This window comes from Podarcis erhardii (genome assembly GCF_964252035.2).
Source record: "Podarcis erhardii genome assembly, chromosome: 1".
Taxonomy (NCBI): Eukaryota; Metazoa; Chordata; class Lepidosauria; order Squamata; family Lacertidae; genus Podarcis; species Podarcis erhardii.
Window position 1 is genome coordinate 73,465,150 of NC_138497.1, and position 25,453 is coordinate 73,490,602.

The 25,453-nt window shown below is 38.8% G+C and overlaps 2 protein-coding genes across 2 annotated transcripts in view; one reads left to right on the forward strand and one right to left on the reverse strand.

Moving 5' to 3' along the window:
* The window catches only part of USH1C (USH1 protein network component harmonin), a 123,987-nt gene that overhangs the window by 97,226 nt on the left and 1,308 nt on the right, over nt 1-25,453 (reverse strand). Inside the window, exon 2 of the mRNA XM_081840965.1 lies at nt 14,047-14,182. Coding sequence (XP_081697091.1) covers nt 14,047-14,096 — 50 coding nt within the window. The 5' untranslated portion in view covers nt 14,097-14,182. The remainder of the gene's footprint in view (nt 1-14,046; nt 14,183-25,453) is intronic.
* OTOG (otogelin) overlaps nt 1-25,453 on the forward strand; it is a 95,728-nt gene that overhangs the window by 44,920 nt on the left and 25,355 nt on the right. Inside the window, exons 32-39 of the mRNA XM_081840006.1 lie at nt 2,133-2,300; nt 5,934-6,212; nt 11,942-12,059; nt 13,613-13,692; nt 14,509-17,699; nt 21,194-21,362; nt 22,811-22,956; nt 24,138-24,227. Coding sequence (XP_081696132.1) covers nt 2,133-2,300; nt 5,934-6,212; nt 11,942-12,059; nt 13,613-13,692; nt 14,509-17,699; nt 21,194-21,362; nt 22,811-22,956; nt 24,138-24,227 — 4,241 coding nt within the window. The remainder of the gene's footprint in view (nt 1-2,132; nt 2,301-5,933; nt 6,213-11,941; nt 12,060-13,612; nt 13,693-14,508; nt 17,700-21,193; nt 21,363-22,810; nt 22,957-24,137; nt 24,228-25,453) is intronic.

Sequence of the window (25,453 nt, forward strand, 5' to 3'; positions counted from 1 at the left end):
TGCCAGAGATATACTCTGTGTTTTTTCCCCTGAAGGGCCTCAAGAGGGAGCTAATTTGCAAGCTTTGATAATTGTTAGTCTCTCCCTAGCTGTTATTACTATATTCGGATTCATTATTGGTGTAAGAAATCAACAACGCATCACTTTCTCTTGTACAAAACGAAACTGTCCATGTTTGGCATATTTATGTATTTTAGATATATTTTTATAGAGTCCAAAGCAATCTTTACAGCCATAGGTAATGGGGGGGGGATCTAAAAAAGTCAGGTTGAAATTGTTTTAGTTTTCCATTCCTTTAAGACTTCTTTTGAGTTTTCCTCAGATAATATTGAGATTGTTCTAAACATATGAATGTGTGCAGTAAAACTACAGTGAGGGTCTAAAGTCTTCTTTTGTTGTGTACCAGACAGGATGGGTGCTAAGTACCAGCTCCACTTCCCTCTGAAGGGGATAGGAAATGCTTAGTTGCCATGAATTTTGATTCAATATTGCTTGAATATACTAGGTTGGATCCAAATACTTCCTTCCGTCAATGGAAAATGTCCTTCCTTCAGGTTTCCCATTGGAGGAAGACACTTTCTATTAGAGGAAGGGACATTCGGATCCAATTCATTATTTTGCATATATTCATTTTTGCATATATTCAATTACATCCTGCCTTCTGATAGTCTGGCAGCAAATTTTTATTGATAAGCTGCATGCTTTTTACAAAATTCACTATACATTTTGATTTATAGTACTTACTGAGCAATCTAAATGCCCTTTACAGCAGGCTGCAGTACAGTAGCTTGGAATGAGTGGAGGTGTTCCTCTGCTCAGCTTTCCCTGCTAAAACAGCCACTGTTGGCCCCCCTTCTCCTCACAGAACATGCAGGCAGGTGGGAAGTCCATTGGTTGCTGCTCCCACTATCAGGAGTCTGTGGAACACTCTCCTCCCTGAATCTGGGCATGGGGCTGAATCTGGGGTGGGGCTGAGTTGATCTGGTCTATGATGGATCCCAAACCAGTATCACTGCCATTATGTTGACAGCACTGGGCCTGATCACAGTGCTAGCCTGGGTCTGCAATAGTACATCAGATATGGTCCCTTTTTTTCATGTAACATCTTTGGGGATGTCTGCATAAATTATAGGTGCTCTGAAATAATGGACTAACGTTACTTAGGTATTGACCTAAGTAACGTTAGTCCATTATTTCAGAGCACCTATAATATTAGGGGTCCACTATTAGGGTCCACTAAGCATATGACTTAATATTGGATATCACCCCCTGCATAATATTAGGGTCCACTAAGCATATGACTTAATATTGGATATCACCCCCTGCATTTTAATTTGATAAAGGTCTGCATGCTGGACTTAAGTTAGCTATTGTCATATGTATCTGGGGTGCTGTGAAATTTTTTCACAGTTAGCGGGATGGGTGGGACAAATTAGCCCCAGATGATTCATGCTGTCTGAAGCAAATTATCCATGCCCCATCCTTTCAACTCTTCATCACAAAGATCCTAGGGGCTCAAATAAAATGTCCTTTAGGGTACATAAATCTCCAGAGCAAGTCCATTCTCCTTTAGGTCTTCAGGCTCAGGAGAAACAACAGAATGTTATTGCCAAAATCCAAAGGTAGCTCTAAGATATGCACAAGCCCAACCCTTGGCCCCTACTAGCTGTGGGAGGTAGATGACAATCTTTCCACAAGCCCAAGCTTTTCTTAAAACCTTTGGTGACCCTCCCTGCCTGCAGGGTCTGACTCTTGCCCTCGAATTGGTTCCATTTTTTGGTATCCAATGCATTTACACACTAGCAGCCCACTATAATAATGTTTGTGTTTGGGGTGGAAATGATTGTTTTCAGGCCCCCCCCCCATCTATATGAGCACTGGGCTTTAACATAGGGAAGAACTCTAACGCGGATACTTTCCTCCTGACAGAGGGAGAAAAGGTTGAAACAAATCATTTTTGAAGCTGAGCTTGCAAACATTGCACATCTCTAACAGCTTTTACGTGACTCATAGTTCTGATGTCATTTGATGGTGGTGTTTTCTTTGCCACTGTACAAACTGACCAATAAACATGTGCGATACAAGCATTTGTGGCATTCAACAGGAAATGTAACCTTGCCTTCTCTTGACAGTTCTGGGAAAGGGCCCCTACAAGCTGGTCAGCTTCTTGGACAGAGAAATTGCAATTGGAGCCAAGCTGTTGGATGGTTCTGTTTTTCCAGCAAGAGGAGATGCTATTGCTCCTGGAGATGCAGTACACTTTATGCTGACATCGGGACTGTATAAGCCAAAAGCACATGGTAAACTCACTGTCGCTGCAAAATATCTAGAAAATTAGCAAAGGCAATGCTTATTTCAGATGCATCTTTCTTTCAAGTACAGTGGTACCTCAGGTTACATACACTTCAGATTACATATGCTTCAGGTTACAGACTCCGCTAACCCAGAAATAGTGCTTCAGGTTAAGAACTTTGCTTCAGGATGAGAACAGAAATCGTGCTCTGGTGGCGCAGTGGCTGCAGGAGGCCCCATTAGCTAAAGTGGTGCTTCAGGTTAAGAAGAGTTTCAGGTTAAGAACGGACCTCTGGAACGAATTAAGTGCTTAACTCGAGCTACCACTGTACCAGACACAAACAATGGGGAAATGGTATTATTTTCATATCCTTTTTCAGTGTTCCCCCCCCCCCCCCCAGCAAGGCAGTCCTTCCTTAGTAGGCAGCATGGATTCTGGCTGCATCAGAATGTAGGAAGTTTTGTAGAAGGAGCATTAAACCTCACTCTACATCTATCAGTAGGTTCTCAACAAGAAGGCTATCTACCAAAATCTCTATCCAATGAGTGGATCTTTACAAGGTGATTGCTGATTTATAAATAGTCCGACACTTCAGCTTTTCAGATCAACAAATTTGTAGACCCAGCAGTCCTTATCTTCCCTGTGGCAGGAACAGAGGTAGAAAAGCATGGGAGGAAGTCTGGAAACAGGCAGCCAGCTGTAGAATTAGTGAGTTACAAATGGTTAGGTCAGCTGAGTTCACATTATGGTTGGTTGGCAGGTGGTGGGACTGTAGTTAAGTGGGAAACCACAAGTGTAAAGAGGTTTTTAGGATTACTTCCTACACCACCTTTCATTATTTGAGTTTTTAAAACATGCGTGAGTAAGCAATCAGATAACAGAAAAAAAGTGAGTGATGTGTGAATGATGTGAGAGATGATTTTGGAGTTTCTTGATGGTTGTTTAGCCAGATATCTACTCCACTTTAGAATTGAATGTGTGGTTTTTTGTACTTTACAAAGATTATTTTCTTCAACCATTTTTTTAATTTAATTTTTTTTAAAAAAATTAGTTTTTGCTTCCTTATTTAGAAATGAGAAAGCAAACAAGCCAATGTGGTCTGTGGAGTAAATGGAACTTTAAAAAAAAAAAAAACAAAGTCTAAAACTGTTATTGAAATAACTAATAGAAGATAGTAGTGTAATAAAGGAAAGATTAAGGAAGCATATTGTTAAAAATTGTGTAAATGGCATCCAATTTGGATAAAACATAAGAAAATGAAAGCCATTTGTTTATTTGCCCATTATTATCAATCTGACAAAGTACTGAATCTTCTGAAGCAAAACTCTTATTTGAGTTCCTGCTGAGGTGAAAGTTCAAAGTGCCAAACTGAAGTGACCTACTGTCCAAAGTTGTGAAGTGGATTGCAAAACATCCCCTTTCCTTCAGTGGACATCTGTATTGCTGGATTTTATCGGGAAATCATCTTCATGAAATTAGCATATGGATGTTCACATATGCAGACTTTATTTATATGTTATGGCTTTATGTGGCTGTCCCACTATATCTTCATGTGGGGCAATTATGCTAGGTGGTCAGAGAAGGGCAGGTATACTCTCACTCCCTTCCATGTGCATTGTCTGAGGTGACTCTTTGAGTTCACCAATGCTTATTGAAACTTAATGAAATTGTTACAAGAATTAGCTATTGGTAGTTTACACTGGTATTGCTAGTTTTCTCGCTACTGTGTGTATGGAAGAAAATGTCAGTGCCTTTGGTGCAATTATGATTCACACAATAAATGTTGTCATCTTGGAAAATTAGACAGTATTCCCGAGTAATGAACTGTGCATCACACAACATCTGTTTAACAGAGATTATTTGTTCTCTCTGCAGGATTTTTAAAGAAACATTATCCAGCCCTGAGGGGGGACAGTTGATTTTACAGTAGTTTTATGGTTATTTTAAGCAAAATAACACAATGTACAGTGAAATAATATTTGGAACAACAGATGCTCATCTGAGTCTCAGTTCTGTCACCCTTTTAGTGAGCGTTACTTTACCCTACAATTAAATCTGCTCTCAGCGTCTCTGTATTTTGAAGACCCGTTGAAAATTCCAGAGTAAAAATATGGCTAACGCATAGAATTGCTTGTTGCGGACATGTTTTCTGGGATAAGGTGGCCAATTGATGAGGGAAAAACTGAAAAACAAGAACCTACAGTACAAATGTTGCTTTCTTGATATTTTTGTGAATAAGGGTTTGGTGGGAGGTATTTCCTGGGCATTGGGGAGAGCAAGTTTAATGAAAAATATAACTTGTTAAACACCATTTGTCTTATGGAATTAGAATGTTCTCTGAAAAATGTAGTGTTTCGAAATTCCTCAGTCTATAGTTTCAGAAACTCCTCTGTTTACAACAATAGCCCTATTCAGTCATGTACTTAGCAGGAGTGTGCAGCGGCCACAAGTTCTGCCTTGTATCCATAGCATTTAGAAGCAGCCTGATCTGTTTTGGATCTGATCTTTGTCATTCTGATTTGACTCATTATTCTGGTCCAGATCTGATCTCTTAAACCAGAGGTGTTATTTTTTTCTCTTTTGACTATTATGGGAGATCTAAAAATAGCTATAGCTTTTTCCTTTTCACATAAAAAGGCAAAGAAGAATTTGAAGGCAAAGAAGCTACTCCAGATTTCAGGCTGAGTCATCCTGGGGTTTTCATGCAGAAAACCTTTATTTATTTATTTGATGTCTTTTTTATTTTTTTACTATATTTTTTAGATGCAAACTGAAGATATAGCAACCCCCTCCTGAGAGGATGAAGCCCACCAGTTTTCAGAAAGATAGTTGCACCAGTTCTCCCACAAAGGCAGACTCTGTTATTTTGGACTGGGAAAGTAGAAATCACATTCCTCCCCTAGCTTTTTTTTGGGGGGGGGGCATATGTAATCGGTTTAGAAATTGGTGACAAGAGGAAGGTGTCCCCAGGTAAGAAACCTGCAAAATTTCAGAAAAGTAAGTGTAAGAGCTATCATGATCCACCTATACCCTCCCTTGTTAATGGTGAATGGTGCTATCCAGCTTAACAGCATGAAAGACTGCCCCAAATCAAGCCAATCTGTTTCGTTATTCACAGGACAGACAGATCTGACACATCCCCACCCCAGTATTTAGCCTTGTCCCACAAGTCACATGATTTCCACCACTTTTGCTGTTATCACATGGGCAAATAACTCCCGAAGCAGGTATCTGTTCTGTGTGTAAAGACTCCCTGCACAATTTAGTATTCTGAGGTGCAAGGAAACTTGACGTGGGGAAAAGGCTGCCTGCTTCATAAGAAATGCCCCAACACAGTGATTGCAATAATAAATAATAATAAATTTTATTTATAGCAGTGGGAAGAACTCTGTGATTTTGAACATCAAACTAAACAGGCACCCCCACAGTCCCTTCTACTAGGCTTGCTCTCTCTTCAATGCCTAAAGATAGTTTGAGATAGTATAGTTGCTTTGGGCTAAGCTGAGCCTAGCAGAACCTGCCTGTGTTTTTAAAAAGTGTAGAAACAGTCACAACAGAGTGTAGTGTGCTGGAGGCAAAACTCAAAAAAACTCTGCTCAGCTCAGGTAATTATTTTTTGTTATTGCTGTTTGTTTTCCAGATCCAAACCTGGCTTCATTTGAATCAGCTGACAGACCAAATTATTTTCTTCATTTAGCTTCCAACAATACCTTGGTTCTCGCCAAGTGGGAAAGAAGTGAACATTTTCAAAACAGATCGACGTTTGCCATCCACAAAAACACATGGCTTTCAGGATATAGCTCCTTTGAGTCATTTGCAGTGCCAGGAGCCTTCATCCACATTTCTGCTGCTTCTGTGAATATTGTTAAATATCGCCACTCTGAGGCATTCAGACTTGCTACCCTTTTCAAACTTGTTGGTAAGTACTTGAATATGAATTGTGGTGGCTACATTTTCAAACTTGATTTTGGCATCCCTTGTATGATATCATCTTTTATCATGATAGGAGTTCTCATAAATGCCCGATTAATTTCAAACACAGCATCCTGGTGCTGAATTGCTTGTGAGTGTGATATTTCTGTAGTTTAAACTTGTTCCTTTAGTTTTACCAGGTTCAGAATATAACTTCATCCAGCTAGGAATATAATGTTCAACTTTATTACAAATCAAGCGCCATTCCCTTCCTCTTTTCTTCTCTAGCTTGAAATGTAAAATGAGATCATGTACACGCAGACCAGAAGTTCACAACCAGCTGTTTTGTAGGCACATGCACTGAAATTCTTTAGTGTTAACCCATTACTCTCACTGAAACTCTTATTTGTTGGTCTGAACTACATAATCAGGTCAGATAAGCTGCTTTTTGTTTACTGACTATATATTCTCTATTTGGGTTAGTTCTCTTAATTACCTCTTGAGTATGTGGTCGTTGTCATCTGTCTCAACCTAAAACCCACTATTTTTCCTGAGTGTGCTTCTTTTGGAAGAATTCTTTTGGCAGTTTAATTTCCAATTGTTAACTGTGCACCATGAAACCCTTGTAATGGCAAATGTCCAAAATATGTACTTTTAATTGGAATAGACTGGTGTTATGGCAACATGATGTCTTCGAGAATCAAAATAATTTTAATTTAGATATGAAAGCTACCCATTCAAACACTGAGCCTGTCCACAGAAATGTGTAGGTGATGGTTGACTTTGTAGGCTAATGTACACTCTGATCAGTCCTTAGAGAATGCACCTTGCAGTCCTTATTTAATTTAATGCTGATGTTATTCATGGGCCTTGAATTTGTGAACATTCTGAGGAATTACTCATTGGGGGGATTCTATGGTCATTGGGAGACTTAATACTTAGGAATCATCAAGAGTTTCTTTGTTAGGGAGTCTCCACTTGTCCATTTTGGAATCTCATTGTGGTCCTTCTGGCATTACTAGTTCAGTCACTTAACCCATTCCTAAAGCATCATCCCTAAAGATCAATATTTGGTAGAGTTTGTCACCACCATCAAGAGCTCCCCCTATGTAGATTAACTGGCAAAATAATCTTACCCCCACTCCTTCAATGCCATATCCGTGTTTGTGCACTGGATTAAGTGGAGGTGTTCTGCCCAGTTCTGGCTCAGCCAGCCTCCTCCTTGCTGCCAATCTGGAGGTGGAATTGGGTGCCATCAATATATTGATGATCCCTGCTGCCTACTCCAAAACATTTGGATAGCCTCTTCCAGAGACTTCATGTAGATGTCAAATAGCACTGAGAACAATATGGACTCTTGTGGCACCCTACAAGCCAGTGGCCAAAGAGTTGACCAACTGTCCCATCTGCATCTCATTCTAAAACTTACCTTCAGTGTGGCAACAGAACCAGGAAATGACAATGCTGCCTTGTCCCAACTGTGATAGGCAATCTGGAAGATTAATGTGGTTGATAGTATTAAGGGCCACTGAAAGATGTCACATTGCTAGACTAGGACTCTTACCAAGGCATTATCAGTCCCAAATCTGGGTAGCAAATCTGCCTGAAAGTGGTTCAAAGAATCTATAACATCCAAGACTTCTTGGAGTTGGGTTGCCAGCATCCATTTACCATAGTTACATTGCCCCAAAAAGGTAGATTAGTCAGTAATTGTCCAAGCAAGAGGGATCCAACAAGGACTTTTAGACCAGGGAGTGGTCTTACATCTGATAATTTTAGAACTGCAAGGACCTTATTCCCACTTAGCTAGTAACATCTGGAAGCTTTTAACCCAGAAAGGCAAGACTGAAGCATGCATAGAATCAGACCTAAACTTGTAAGGATTTTGTCCACATCCTCACACTGCACATGTTGAAAGGTATCCCTCACAATAGGACAGAAGATACTTTCAAGTACATCTACAGCTATTACAAATAATCTAGAGTCCAATACTGAACTGTTCAGCATTTATTGAGCTGATTGTATAGGGTATCTGCTCATACTAATATAATTAAAATATTCTTTTCCCTATAAGCAAAGGGTAGAACATGAAATGTTGCAGAGAGAGAGAGAGAGAGAGAGGGGGGGGCTCTGCTTAGGCTAGTTGTACAGTTACCAGCACATTGATTTTCATGACAGAAAGGGCCAACTGCATGCCATGCAGAGTTTCCTGTTATCAAGCCATTGAATTAAAGTGTTAATAGTGGCATTGTGAATCTGCTTACATTTGAGGGCATGCTAAGATGAGATCCTAATGCAGCTGTTGGCTGGCACACTCCAACTTCACAAAAAAATGACAGAATTTGTCACTGCCAAATGCTTGTTGCCTCTTGACAAATTCCTTTAATCATGATGGTGCTGAAGAGTGGAGCAGGATACATGAAGCTATTGCTGTTACCAGGATATAAAGTGCTACAAACATGCACCTTAGTTTAAACAAAACAAAAATGTTGTGGCCTTTTTTCTTTAAGAGGGAAAGAAGAGGTTAAGATTTGCAGTAGACTTCCCTAGTGCTGCATTAGCTGAGAATTGTATATCTTTTTAAAAGTGTGAAGTCCTCGCCTTCCAGTCATGCCAAAGAATCCTATCTATGCCAGTGGAAAACTAAAACAATTTACCTCAGCAAGTGGGATCATATCAAATGATCATGAGGCATTTCATTAATCACCACATCCGAGGATTTGGGTTTCAGAGTTTTATAAGCAAAGAAACATGGGGCTTGAATCTTTCTCCAGTGTTCTTTCACAAGGCCCGACTTGCTGATGCAGGATAATTACATGGTCTAAAAATATAGCAGCATTTGTTTAAGTTAATGGAAAAGTTACACCAGTTCTAGAGTGCAGAGGCAAAGGCAGATTGGGTTTCCTGCTGACTGTCATAAATGCTTTGCATATTAGAGCAGAACTTTTCTAACTGGGAACTGCTATTCCTGAATATAAATATTGGGAATAGTATAATTGCTCCTTTAAATCCCCTTGGTCAAAAGTGTCTTCATGAATAGGCTTGATGTTCTCTGAAGCATATCTAAAATATTTTTAAAGACCAAGAACCCCTAGAGAAAACCATTGTTTAATAAAGGTCATGTGAAGATTCTCAACTTGATAGCAATAAGTGTACCATAGATACCAACATGCATATCATAGTGATAGAGCACCTTCAATATAACAGATTCTGATAACAGAATAATGCTGTAGTTCTCTGGAGATGTTTACTGTAATTATTTGGGTTACTATTTCATCTCCTTAAATCTGTGAATGACTGAAATTATCCTATCCATTTGTTTTGTGCATAATTGACTAAAAAAGAACACACAGGATATTCACAGAGGAAAGCTCTTATAATTAAGCATACAGTAAAGAGTCACTGTCACTGCATCCACCTTAGCTTCTAATTTCCTGGCTTTGTGGATCTTGAGCCAAAATGAGATAGACTTAAGTCTAGCCATAAACTGATGGGTTTTTTTTTAAAAAGCGTTGAACTGAGTCTACAAACTACGTGAAAGTTCCATCATTTAAATTTGGTTGTTGTGTTCCACAAAGCATGTGGCTGGACTGTAACCATTGACAACATGACCCATTTATTTTGCAATAAAGGGCACACAGCAGAAAGCATTAGATTCTAGGTACTGTGTATTTTAACCTCTATTGATTTCTCTTTTATATTGAGGACCCTTGTATGGAAGCCTTCTACGCACAGAACTATGTTCCCTTGTACAACTCACCTTCATTGTATTGAAGTGAATTGTTTTAGATTTATTATCTAGCCAACAACATATTTTTTACCTCAAACTATAGTATATATACTTTTTTTGCTATAGTTATTTCTATCCATAATAAGCAAATTTATGCAGTGATAAAGCTGCAGTTTCAGAGTTGTTTGTCATATCAAGTGCCATGATCATCGTACAGAGCATTGCTCCCTAATCAAGTAAGGATTGTGCTATTCACTATGTAGAAAACAAATGACTGAACGTTAACAGATGGCATTAGGTTTCTTTTCAATTTCATGGCTAGTTTTTTTTACAGAGAAATGTGTCTGGTCTGGTGCAAAGCCATGACTTGAATGATCAGTAATAGCACATCATTCTTTTGTTGTGAGTTAACTGCAGAGGCATCCAGAAACAGTACAGCAGTGTAATGCCCAGCTATGAATTAAGTGAATGCGCCCAAAACAGAATTAAGAAGAATGGAATGGAAATTGCTAATTAGGGTTGCATGGTGACACAAATAGCATTTCTCAGCAGAAATCAAATATAGCACTTCAGCTAGGTAGGTTTTGTAAAACCTGACTTATAGCAGCTCTCCAATATCTTACAAATGTTTCCGAGCCCTGCTCCCTAAGATCTTTTTTCACATGAGAATCCAGGAATGGAACTCAGAACTGTATCAGTTGAAATTATGTACATAAAAGAAATGAATTCAAATCGCTGTCATCAATAAGATTATGACAGAGAAAGATTTGTCTGATTTCAGCTGACTTTATAAAATTTTCGTTGTCATTTTCCAGCAAATGCCAGATACTCCCTTTCAAAATCCCCCAAATTCATTCCTGCAATTTGTAGTTCACATTGGATTCCAATGCTTCCCAGTCTCAACATGTACCTTAAAATGGAAGCCTCCACTGCCACAAAGCCTACCTAATTCCATCCTCCTCCCCTCGTCTCAAGAGGAAGTTTGGAAAAGGGAATGGTGGACTTCAAGTATAATGGGCCTAAATGATCCCATCCTAAATTATCGTGTATGAATGAATGAGTCATGCTTAGTACAAATGGAGTATAGGCAACTTCACTCATTACTAGCTGGATTCCTTTATTTTTGACATTTCCTTGTGTATATGTTTTTTACACAAAGGTACACTCGAAAAATGGTACACTGGCACTCTGAAATGGTACAGTCTAGGAGCTGTGCTACATGATATTTCTTACTTGTCGGAAAGCTCCCATGAATAAAAATTGTAATGTGAGAAACTGTTCTAAATATGACTTGGAAAGAAATTTATCTCTCACTCTGTGTGTGTGCATGTGTGCGTGCAATGCCCTTTCACAACATTGCACTGGGAATTACTTTAAATTTTTTAGAGGTATCAATACCATACTTGGTCCATTTAATGTTGCATTGTGTACAGCCCACACTCTGCCACCCCAAAGCATGCAACCATTTGGAGATAAAACTTCCTAGGAATTAAAATGCTCTACTGCTTGCGAAGAAAGAAAGCACTTTTGCGGGCACTTGAAACTCAGCCGGGATTGCTGTATACTATAAATAAATAGTATCAGCAACCTAAGTTGCTGTGTTTGTAATATGAAAACATTCCTTCCAACTGAGACAAACATAAAGGAACTCAGCACTGGATCACCCAGAGATGTAAGCCTCTTCAGTTAAGTGCAATGTGAGGACATTTAGGGAAACTGTCTCTACCTTACGAGATACTGAAAAGTCCACCAATGTTTTCTGTAGTCATTAAAAAATAAGATTTCTTCTTGCTGAAAACATTAGATTTCCCAACATTTGTCTGTTGTATAACCTGTATGATCCAATACCTGTGGATCAAAGCACTGTCTACATTAGGCATCACTCATTGTGGAATACATAAAATCAGTTCAATAAGGAGTGATCATTCAATGCATAGAGGTCCAAGTAAAACTAGAATATGTGTGTGTATACACATTACATTAAAACTTTTAAATTGTATTTCTAGATACCAAGTTTAAATTTCTAGCTCACTCAACATGTGAGTGGCGCTATGATGTTTGTGCAAGCCCTTGTTTCAAAACATGCAGAGATCCTTTAGCAGAACGCTGTCAAACTGTTCCAAAGTAAGTATCTACATTTTTTTTAATTTTAAAAACATTTTTTCTAATAGTAACGTCAGGGCTGAGTGCCTCTCAATTTGGAAATGTAACAGGTCTATCTATAGAGAACTGTGCAGTTTCTACATACACAGGAGAATGCAACTTTGTAAATGAAAAGAAAAACAACATATATTCAGCAGCTTGGAACCACCTTTAATTTCCAGATTGTATGGAATACTTCTAGCAGTTGAGCCGGGGGTGGGGGGGCGGAAGAGAGAAAGGGCACAAAGCAGAAGTCGGGACAACTTTTTCAGCCCAAGTTGGGGGGGGGCAGACAGCAGTGTGGACAATAGTAGGTGAAGCACAGAAGTAAAAACTTATCAAATATGAAAACATAATAGGGCTCTCAGTCTGAATATCCTGTATGAAGGAAGATAAGATGCTGATGGCATACTGGTAATTCAGACTAGGAGCCCTGTTGTAATATGGAGTGATACCATTTTCTAATTTAATGTTTGTAATTTTGCAACTTATCTCCCGCCTGTGCCAAAAACATTTGTCCATCTGACTGAGCTGCCTCTTTCCATTCCAGCACATCTGTCCTTCATTCAATACTTCATAATGCTTCTTGGCCAAGAGGCCTACCCCAGCTAATGTTTGTTATCCCCTCTCCCATACCCCTGGGTCCCAAATTGCCATACCAGCTCATGGCAACTAAAAATACCTTGTTGCATTCTCCCTATCTTTCCTCCTAAATAGAACTTTCCCCCACTTAAACGGAATAAAATTATGCTGTAATGGAGGAAGCAGCTATAGTATTAGAAAAGTAGGAGTGCTGTCCTGAGCAGTAATTAGACTGGCCAAGCATTCACTGCAAGAGTAAGAGAGATATTTTTCATATGAAAGAGGTAAAGGATACTGGTCATGACATTGACTGTATGCATAGTCCCACTTAAAGATGTTATTAATAACTGGCATTGACTTCTGAGACTTAGAATCACACCTTTAATATCTAGTGGCCTGGACAAAACTACCTCTCCAATCGCTTCTGTTCTTGCCTCAGCTTTTCCATGCAAGGCAAATTTTTGGAAGGGTTCTGATGAGCCATCAGTGTTGGTATAAACAAACAAGGAACACAATTTTGTACAAGCATGTAGAGGCTTTCTGCCAGTTCTAAATGGAAGTATTCATCATTGGAGAAGCATATGTTTTTGTTCCAAAGGTTACATCACATTGTTCATGAATCAGCAGGATGACACATTAGGTCAGCCACAGTGTAAGCCTATCACAGAAACTGTGACAACAACCTGACATTTCTGCATCTTAAATGATTAAGAAATTAATAATGTAATTCACAAGCATTTAAAATAGCTTGACTGAAGTGCAGGCTAAGACAAGTATGCCTGTTCAGGTGTTTTGTCAATTGGGCTCCTAAGGATTTAAGTGCAAGTATTCCTGTTCAGGTGTTTTGTCAATTGGGCTCCTAAGGATATTATTCAATCCCTCTTATTCATCTCCACATGCTGTTATGTGAATAGTTACATCATCATTATCATCATTATTATTTTCTCTTTTAGAGTGGAAGGATGTGTTCCTATGTGTCCTTCACATATGGTTCTGGATGAAGTCACTCAAAGATGTGTCTATTTTGAAGACTGTACGTAGAACACATTTCATATTACGTTTAGAGAAAATTCAAAATATAGTGCTACAATTCCTTTCAGTATCTTGTACAGTGTTCAGGATCTCGATCATGGCCCTAATAACACCCCCTTCCTACTTCTTCCTAACCATTGCAACTCCCCTGCTAGTTTAGTTCCATTCTGCTTTTGTAGTCCATCAGCCACAGCTAGCTTTCTAAGGGATCTAGGGGGAAAATGCATGTCAATCCCCATAATACACCATACTTAAAATCTTCTATTCCTTGAAGAAGCTCAGGATAGCATACAAAGAGTTATCCCATTTTCCCAATAAACAATCCTGTCAAGTAGGATAGGCTGAAAAATGTTACCTAGTAACTTCATGGCTGAGCAGGGATGGAACTGGATCCAAGTCCAACATGCTATCCACTATATGACTTCCATTAGTTTTCTTCTGACTGAAGTAGACATATATGGAAATATGTGTTACTCTGGAAAAGGAACTGCCTGGGAATAAGAACATATATTCTGAAGGTTACCTTACTTGGTATACGCGAAAAGTTGTTGTTTTTATCCAAAGCCTTCACAAAATACATAGGCAGTCATAGAAATCATTACATTTACATTTTTGTGATGTCAAATTAGGTTTTGAAACATTAAAATTGAACCAAGTTTTTCCCATTTTAAAACATAATTTCCTGACCAAGAAGACATGTTAAAGTTGGAAATTGTTTCTTTAATACTGTTGTTCACATTTATTCCTTTTGGTGCATATGTATGAGCCTATATTATTACAGGTCCGGAAAATAGCACCCATGTTTGTCTTATTTCAGGCATTGAACCTACAGCTGATGTTCAAATTCTATCATCCACTGTAAAGACACATACAACGTCTGGGGCTCATCAAACTTCTGCAACAATGCTGAGTAAAGAACTAACATTATCTCCTAGGCCAATATCAAAGGACAGAGAAACAACACAGGCATTGAAGTGGCAATTTACTCCAACTAAATTTTCTTCTCTTTTGTTGCCAAATATTACAGTTTTAGCCGTATCTGCAACATCAAATGCTTCAACATTTTCAGCTTTTGGTACCAGCTCAATGCCAGTAGTTTCACACCCAGTATCTGATATTAGCCTCCCTTTTGCTGTTCCTCCACCTACAACTGTGGCAGTTACGGAGTCTTTGCCTGGTAAACAGACAAGTAGTACAACAGTCCCTTCTATATCTATAGCAACTCAATCAGAAATTAAATTAATTTCTACTTCACCTATTATTGTGCTGCCATCAATGCTTCCAGTTGCTAAATCACCAGCCGCAACTAAAATAGCACTGGATAAAAAAGTAACAGGTGCTCAACTTCCCCCAACAGAGGAAACAGAAAGAAAACTTGAAGGTATTACAGAAGGCAAGATTTCTTCAACACCAAAGACGGAAAGAACAAGTCAATTTTTTACCAAAGCCCCATTGCCATCTTTGGAAATGTCTTCCTATGCCCCCACAGTGAATCAAACAACAGACCGAACAATGCTGGGTGTAAGTCAACTGACTGTAACAGATGCAAATATCACTGTAGCTCCGTTTTCTTCTTTATCTACTGTTTTAGCAACAGTAAGGCCTGTTGGAAAGCCAATTCCGTCAGAAACAACAAAAACAACAGTTGCTTTAATCAAAGAAGGAGTTAAAACCACATTTATTACAGTACCTCCCGCACTAACACAACCCACCACCACAGTCCCGACACATACAAGTGGTTTTCCAGTTTCTACTGTTAAAAAGGAAATAACGCAAACAACATCAAGCATTATGCACCCCCCAAGTACTTTTTCTCGTTTATATTCAGCTACGACTCTAAGACGTAGTACTTCTGCCAAACTACCTGGAGTGCCTGGTACAACTTCGCCAACTTTAATAGACTCAAAAGAATTTTTAGAGACAGGATTGACAAGTGCATATTCACCATTTATTCAACCAAATGTGACAGAAGCAATGACTGTTCTGTATACCCAGTATCCCACTTCATCACACGCTATGACAGTTACACCCCTCTCTACCAAAATAAGTTCTAAAATGACGATTCTGCCAGAATCAGTCACCGATAAAACATCAACAGAATACAGAACACCTTCGTCCCTGGAAACTACAAAAGTGAGTGTTGTACCTTATTCTATTGGTGTGACAAAAGTGGAAACAGCAAAATCTGATTTGACAAAGGAAGCCGCAGCTATGGGTGTCCTAGTTCCATTGGTAACTAAAAAAATTGAACCAGTTCAAACAACTGAATTTCTGCATCCTATGACTGATACAGAAAGAGTGATATTGTACCCTGGCACAGCACAGTCAGAAAAAGCCACTGCAGAGTCAGAAAAAACCACTACAAAAAAACCTTCCATTATTTTGCTTCCAGTGTCCATTTCTACAGCAAAGAGTCTGATGGCATCGTCACCTGAAGTGCAGGTTACCAGTGCTGATACTCACCATCCAATAACAGCAAAGTCTACATCATTTTTTCCAGAGTTTCCTCTTACTACAAAGCTGCTAAGCACAGTTGCTCCAGAATTGACAATAACAGAAGCTTTAGGTGCCACTGATGCTACTTTACTGCCATACTCTGAACTGAGCAGCCAGCCATCAACTATTAAAGAAGTAGCATCAACCAAAGTGGTATCAACCCTCTCTTCCTCTGTTGCTCTCCCCCTAACAACACTTCCAACCACACTTTACCTGGCAGAGAAAACAGTTCTCCCATTAACACAAAAAATACCTGAAACAGCAGCCACTGCAGGGCAGCTAATTGAGATAGCTCAACCATCTATAACTTCCAAGGCTACCTCATCTGTTCCTACTTCTCCAATGGAAAGGTTTTCTTCCCGTATGAAAGAAGAATCCACTCTTCCACATTTTATCCCCCAAACGACAGGAAAACTTGATTATTCACCACCTTCTAAAGATTACTTAACAACCAAGGGAAGTACTGCAGCCTATCATTTTCCAGTTGAACTGTTGAGAACAAGTATCCACCCCCAAATTGTTTTTAGTACAACAGAGTCAGCAACCAAATTTGCAGTGCCCTCCACATTCCAACATACTCCACTACCAGGGATTCCTCTTTCTACTGTATCACTTACTTCAGTGTTTTCACCAGAAGTTCCTTTAACAAGTGAAAAAAAAGTAACTCAAACAGGTTTGCCATTGTCTACAATAAAAGAAGTAGTGGAGTTGTTTCCTACTGAAAAGTCAAAACTTGAGCTCCCTACCACAAAGAAAGCACTGACTCCTTCTCAAACACTTACAGTATCTAGTACTTTATTTTATGAATCAGAACCAGCATCTCCTTCATTGTTTGTACTGGAAGTACCAGAAACCACAGGTGTGAGTCCAACAGACTCACAAGAGGTGGCATTTTTAACACCAATACAATCAACAGCGTTTACATCTATGAGCAAAAGTGCCACAGAGAAGATTTCTGTTTTGTCTAAGCAAGTGCCACTTTCTACCATTTCTTTCAGTTCCACGCTCCCTGCGTCTAGAGTGACACCAGCTACCCCACATTTAACAACTACGACTGAGTCAGCACCGCTTGGGATCAGCGGTCTCACAACACGGAGTGTCACTAAATCATTAGCAGAAAAAACAGCAGGGATAAAAGAATTCATGACAACATCCTTATTTTCAGTGCCTTCCATTGCTTTAGAAACAAAGAGCATCACATTGTCAGAGACTGATGGGCAATTAGTGGTTACAAAGCTTCCTGTATCACATCCGCTCGCTGAACATTCATCTACCTCTCCAGCTTCACTTGGTTCTACTGTCCTAACTACAATAGCCAAAGAACCATCTGTCACAGAGATGTCCACACCTTCATCAAGTTCTTTGTTGATACCACCACTACCTCCAAATGCTACAGGAGTCATACCAGTTCCCACATATTTATCAGGATTAACCACTGTTGAAATGGTCTCAGGAGTTACAGCAGCAGCTTTCATGCCATCTAAAGAAACAGCAACACCGCCAACATGTATAGTGAGTACCATAGATAATTTCCCCCCCCCCAACCATATGAGTGATTTCTGTATCATATAGAACTCTTGGGTCTCATTTACTGATGGATATGAAATGAAGGTGGCTTGGTTCCTAACTGCTCATGGAGTGACATATTTTTGCCTGTTTATCTTACTTTGTGACATGAAATTCATCTCATCACAGTGGCCTGCATTGTGGTATAGAGATGGAGAACTTTCAACAATATTCTGGGACATACATATGCTTGTAGAATGTAAGTTACATTTAAGAAGTCAAAGATTTAGCTCATATTATAAAACTCACTATCCCCCCACTAATCCAGAAATTGCTTTGTATGTTTCAAAAATAATTTACAAGATATAATTCCAGATTCTAGTTATCATTAAGAATTGATACATTGATAAGCTAATCTATTAGGGCCATACTTGCCACTAATCTGTATTTAGCAGAACATCTTTCTTTTCTTTTCTTTTTTTAAAAAGCCCTCTCTATGCTATACGATATTCTAGCCATTATTGTCACATTATTCTCCAGGTTCAATTAATTATGAAAGGGAGGTTGTGTATGGTGTGACTTCGGCAGAAAATCTGGCTGTTGTTTGCTCTGATTCAGCAGTTAACGTGTATTGCCAACACTCATAAGTGTCAATTAGCACAACCAAAGTTTATTATATCACATTGCGCTTATAAAGTTGTCAAATGCTTTAATTATTAAGTTGTCAAATGCTTTAATTCTAGGTATTTTACAGAATATCTCCTTTACTGCATGATCTGCATCTCTTTGACCATTGCTCTCCGTGTATAAAATATTGCTCTCCGTGTATAAAATATTATTGATGAAAGAATGCAAATTATGTATTCTGAGTAGCTGATCCCCTGAGTAACTTTGGTCTTTAGACGCTTGTCCCAAATAGCAAGGCAACATAATCCTTTAAATATGTCCATACTGTCAAATTTATAATGTCAAATTTATAATGTTCCATGACTATCCTCAGTTTCCAGTTTTTTCTTTTTATTATATTGATTCCTTGCATTGATCTGTGTGCCATTTGGAAGATTTCATGTTTCTGCTTTTTAATGGTACTACAAGAATTGACTTGAAAAGGGCATTCAGTAGTTTGGTATACTGAACTTCTTGTTTTCAGTGAATATTTATTTATTGAATATCACTTTATTTTGATAAGAATAGTCTCCCATCCAAGTACTAACCAGGCCTGGAAATTTATGAAGGGAAATTTAAAAGAAATGGGAGTGGGACGGGGGTTTGAGAATGGGATTGACGCAATATACTCAGAACAAAAGGCCAAATTGATATTTAACAATGTGGTTACAGAAGAGTTCAAAATTGAAAAAGGAACACGACAAGGCTGCCCGATTTCCCCTCTGTTATTTATTTCGGTTCTGGAGGTGCTCTTGAATATGATCAGAGGGGACTGGTTGGTGGAAGGGATTCAGGTCGGAGCGAAACAATATAAACTTAAAGCCTTTGCAGATGACCTAGTTTTGACTTTGCAGAAGCCAGAATCTAGTACAAAAAGAGTATTGCAACTGATACAAGACTTTGGTTGGGTGGCGGGATTTAAACTAAATAAACAGAAAACTAAGGTGTTGGGAAAAAATTTGACAGATACAGAGTCAGAACGGTTTCAGAGAGAAACAGAACTAACTGTGGTTAAAAAAGTAAAGTACCTAGGGGTAAATATAACAGCAAAAAATCTGAGTCTATTTAAGGATAACTATGAAAAATGTTGGTCTGAAATTAAGAGAGACTTGGACAGTTGGACAAAATTGAAGCTTTCTTTGTTAGGCCGAATTGCTGCTATTAAGATGAATGTATTGCCAAAAATGTTGTTTTTGTTTCAAACATTACAGATTGTGGACAAGACGGAGTGCTTCCGGAAGTGGCAGAGAGATATCTCTAAATTTGTCTGGCAGGGCAAAAAGCCCAGAATCAAGTTTAAAATATTAACTGATGCGAAAGAAAGAGGGGGCTTTGCGCTGCCAGACTTAAAGCTGTACTATGAAGCCGCAGCTTTCTGCTGGCTAAAAGATTGGCTACTTCTCGAGGACACTGACGTACTGGATCTGGAAGGTTTTAACAATGCTTTTGGTTGGCATGCATACTTATGGTATGATAAGGTTAAGATCAATAAGGCCTTTAAGAACCATATTGTCAGGAAAGCAGTATTTAATGTCTGGACAAAATACAATGACTTATTGGAGAATAAAACTCCAAGGTGGCTTTCACCCCTGGAAGCTAAGGCCCGAAAAAGACCCAATATGGAGGCCAAATGGCCAAAATATTGGGAAATACTAGAAAAAGATGGAGACAACTGGAAATTGCAGAGTTTGGAGAAAATCAAGGATAAAGTGCGAGACTGGTTACATTATGCTCAGATTAATGAAGTTTTTAAAAATGATAAAAAGTTAGGGTTCCAGGTGGAGAAATCGAAGCTAGAAACAGAATTGTTAGAACCAAAGACTAAGGTACTTTCAAGAATGTATAACCTGCTGTTAAAATGGAATACACAAGACGAAATGGTTAAATCAGCTATGATAAAATGGGCACAGGACATTGGGTATAATATTATGTTTGAGGACTGGGAAAGGTTGTGGACCACTGGGTTGAACTTCACTGCATGTAATGCTTTGAAGGAAAATGTAATGAAAATGATATATAGATGGTACATGACCCCAGTTAAACTTGCTAAGATATACCATTTGTCTGATAATAAATGTTGGAAATGTAAAGAAAATGAAGGAACATTCTTTCACCTCTGGTGGACCTGCCCTAGAGTGAAGGCTTTCTGGGAAATGATATATAATGAGCTGAAAAAGGTATTTAAGTATACCTTCCCTAAGAAACCAGAGGCCTTCCTTCTGGGCATTGTCGGCCAGAAGGTGTTAAAGAAGGACCGAATATTTTTCATGTATGCAACAACGGCAGCAAGGATACTCATCGCTAAGAACTGGAAGACTCAAGAACTACCCACACTGGAAGAGTGGCAGATGCAACTGATGGACTATATGGAACTAGCCGAGATGACTGGCAGAATCCGAGACCTGGGAGAGGAGAGGGTTGAAGAAGATTGGAAGAAATTCAAGATTTATTTAAAAAAATACTGTAATTTGGTTGAATGCTAAGAAAGGATGCTAGATCATAAATAATTGTGCACCACTAAATTAGTGAGAATTAAGATGATAAGTAAATTTGAGAAAAAACTATAAACCTTTTGGAGAACTTATAGATTATATTTAAATGAATTTGACATAAGAGTGTAAACAAGATGATAAATTGCTGGCAAGAATTGGCAATGATGTAAATGGGAGCGGGAGGCGCGAGGGAGTCCAAAGATGTTATGAAAAGATGTTATGATATATGTTATACTGTTTTTTTTATTTTTGCATTTATGTTTGAAAAATCCAAATAAAATATTATATATAAAAAAATATTTTGATAAGAATAGTAACCTATGTTTTCTAAATATGTCTTAGCCAATCACAGAGAATGAGTGCATAAAGCACATTTGCTTAGATGGGCAACTAATCCAAGTTAACAAATCACAGAACTGTCCATACAATGCAACACAACCCAGCTGTGGATTTCTTGGATTTGGTGTTCAGATTAATGGAGATAAATGCTGCCCCAAGTGGGAATGTGCATGTAAGTTTTATCCATACTGTATTTATTTTAAAATTGCATTACTTTGATAGTTTGATTATGCTAAAACATTTGTGTAAATGGAACAGATAGTGAGATTTATACATGGGCCTATTCATTGCTGACATGATGCAGATAGAAAATATTTTTAAGTATCAATTTCATAACAAGAAATAAGCATCATCACCTACCACAGTACACTAAAGAAGTAGACTGAAAAACAGAATGACTTATGTGGGATGTTGGAAATCCAAAGAACGAGAGAATAGTCACAATCCCATTACAGCAAATTTTTGTTTCCAAGGACAAGCAATAGATTTATTTATTTTTTAGGACAGAACACCAGCAGCAAAACATGCGACCCTTAATGCCTGTAAATACAAAAATTGTTGAAAGATCTTTTTTCAGAGGAACTAGTTCAGATTCATCTGTTATGCAGAGGCTTCACACAATTTATGTAATGGGTTGGCTCCAGAGTGTCCAGGAGTGAGTCTCACTCCTGTTTGAGCAATGTGTTTGGCTAAGTTTACTACAATATGCTCTATGTGGGGTTTCCCTTGTACTTGAGCCAGAAGCTGCAGTTAGTGCAGAATATTGCAGCATGAGAGGCCTTGTCAGCATATAACACCTGGGCTCAGAGATTTGCACGGGTTCCCAATTTGCTACCTGAGTCCAGAGTGTTACTATTAGCACATAAAGCCCTTAACAACTTACCTACAAGATTGCCTTAGCCCACATGTGCCTCCCTGAGCAACTGGCAGAATTGGCACTACAACAATTGCCAAATAATACCCATTCCGCATGTGTAAGTATTCAGTTATTTAGTGTGGCATCACCTGCACTTTGGAACTCACTTCCTATTGAGATCCAGCAGGCACCTTCACTGTACTCTTTTTGGCACCTGCAAAAAAAAGGGGTTCTTCTTTAGGCAAGCCTATCTAGATGCTTAGCAAGTTGAGGTGATTTTAATATGTTTTAGGATTTTAACTTCTGTATGCTTTAAAGCAGGCAAGCCAAACTCGGCCCTCCAGCTGTTTTGGGACTACAACTCCCATCATCCCTAGCTAACAAAACCAGTGGTCAGGAATGATGGGAAATGTAGTCCCAAAACAGCTGGAGGGCCAAGTTTGACCATGCCTGTTTTAAGAATGGTTGTGATTTTTTTCTATATTTTATTGTTTTATCTTTTTGCAAACCACTTTGAGGTTTTTACATCAAGCAGTGTATAAATGTTATGAAATAAATACATAATGAATAAGTTAAATCATTGATTTCAAGGGTCTGCTTTGACTTCATTGCAGTCAATCCTTTATATGTTAACGATCTGTATCTAACGTAAAGGAACTAAGCAAGCTATTTTAATGACTTAGATTCAGTTTATAATGCTTGATTAGTAGTTAGCTGTTTGTTTCATATAATAAGTTAAATAAGTCCTTATTTTGTTTGATCAGGTCGATGCACACTCTTCTCTGATCTGAGCTTTATCACCTTTGATGGGCACCATTTGGCTTTATTTAAGGAAGCATCCTATATCATCAGCCAAACTCAAGATCAAACTATAAGCATCCACATCAGTGACTGCAGCAAGATTCATATGGTAATGGGCCTTGTGGAATTTTGTTGTTTATTGAGTATGTTAAGGATCATAAACAAGTGCAGTTATGCTGCTGCATATAAAAATATGCAATTTTCTGCTGTTTCACATTAATGCAGGCATAGGCAAACTCGGCCCTCCAGCTGTTTTGGAACTACAACTCCCATAATCCCTAGCTAACAGGACCAGTGGTCAGGGATGAGGGGAAGTGTAGTCTCAAAACATCTGGAGAGGTGAGTTTGCCTATGCCTGCATTAATGGAATGTGACTGATAACATTGTTTTCTGTATTCTTATACAAACCTTAAATGTCACACTCAATGAATGGTTTATGTATGCACCTCTCATCATCCTCAAGGCTGTAGAATACAGTGGTATCTCAGGTTAAGTACTTAATTCGTTCCAGAGGTCCGTACTTAACCTGAAACTGTTCTTAACCTGAAGCACCACTTTAGCTAATGGGGCCTCCTGCTGCCGCCGCACCACCGGAGCATGATTTCTGTTCTCATCCTGAAGCAAAGTTCTTAACCTGAAGCACTATTTCTGAGTTAGCGGAGTCTGTAACCTGAAGCGTATATAACCTGAACGGTATGTAACCTCAGGTACCACTGTATAATAATAATAATAATAATAATAATAATAATAATAATAATTTATTATTTGTACCCCGCCCATCTGGCTGGGTTCCCCCAGCCACTCTGGGCGGCTTCCAACAGAGATGAAAAATACACTAAAATGTCACATATTAAAAACTTCCCTGAACAGGGCTGCCTTCAGATGTCTTCTGAATGTCAGGTAGTTGTTTATCGCTTTGACATCTGATGGGAGGGCATTCCACAGGGCAGGCGCCACTACCGAGAAGGCCCTCTGCCTGGTTCCCTGTAACTTGGCCTCTCGCAGTGAGGGAACCGCCAGAAGGCCCTCGGAGCTGGACCTCAGTGTCCGGGCAGAACGATGGGGGAGGAGACGCTCCTTCAGATATACTGTATAGGAGCTTTGAGGATGGGAGCTGCTCAGTTTTGCATTTTCCAGCTATTTAAATGTTTAAACCTATTCTAAAAAAGCAGAGGGTACAATTATCTGGGGGTAGATTTTCTGTTGAGTATATGTATAATATATGTACGTTGCATATAACCATGGAATAAGCTGACATGTTGTTTTGATTTGATTCTTATCTTCATTCAGGGCATTTTAACCTCTACTAAGCTGTGCCTGGCAATGTTAAATTTAACATATATGTCTAACCAGATTACCATTGACCGTTTAAACAGAAAGGTAAAGTTTATTTCTTCTGTTATAATTCTCATTCAAGTATTCTATTTTAGATTCCTAGAATTTACATGCATGTAACTTTGTTGAGAATTGTGACTCTAGTAATAGAACTGATACTTTTCAAGAGGAGGACACATGTAACAGCCTTTTATTATTTGCATTCTGCATATGCAGTAAAACTGGAACAGGACTAGGAATTTTTGTGCTGTTCATATTGATTTTCTGCTTCCTGTACTACATTTTTAGGGATGATATTCTTTATGATCTTGTGAAGCAGCTTCTGAGAAGTTCATCTCATGTTGGCTCTGAAGAAATCACACACTTATTCACCCAGTGTCCTGAAGGCATTAGACCAGGGGTAGGAAACCTCAGGCCTAGGAGCCAGATATGGCTCTCAGTGCCTTTTGATATGGCCCTTGAGTCTTTACCAAGTCACACTTGGTAAGTTTCTGCCAGGTCACACCAGGTCATCCTCTGGCCTGTCCTCTAGTGATTTTCATACTCCACAAGTGTCTCAGAAAAACTGAGACATCCTGTTTCTTATTGTGTGAGAATGACAGCCATTTTGGTTGCCATGATATTGTGTGATTTCTCCCCCCAATAAGTGCTTTGGGGGGACCATGATCTAATGCGGCACCCCAAAACACATGCCCCATGGCATGAAATTGGGCGAGATCATGGCAACCAAAATGACCACCATGCTCCCATGATAGAAAGCAGGAAGATTCTGGATGGAAGATGGAGAGCGGAGTGTGTCTGGCTCTAACTCCTTTTGGCACACCCATCACTGGAATAATAATAATAATAATAATAATAATAATAATAATAATAATAATAATAATTTATTTATTTATTTATTTATTTATTTATTATACCCCGCCCATCTAGCTAGGTTTCCTCAGCCACTCTGGGCGGCTTCCAACAGTAGATTAAAAATACATTATGTGATCCCTGGAAGGTTTCGCCTCAGGGAATGTGGCCCTTTCACTGCAAAAGTTTCTATCCCTGCACAAATTGGAGGCCTGACCCACCACTCAAATGCAGCACATGTGTTGACTTGATTTTGCCACCTAGTTTGGACTGCAGAAATAGGGAAGTTGTTAAGCACCTGATAAGCAAAATACACAAGCTGTATAGGTCTGCATTAGGCAATATTTGACTAGCACAGTGCATGTAAATTTCATTTCAATTATTTTTATGTTTTGTGGAGGGCTGGGTGAAATATTGTG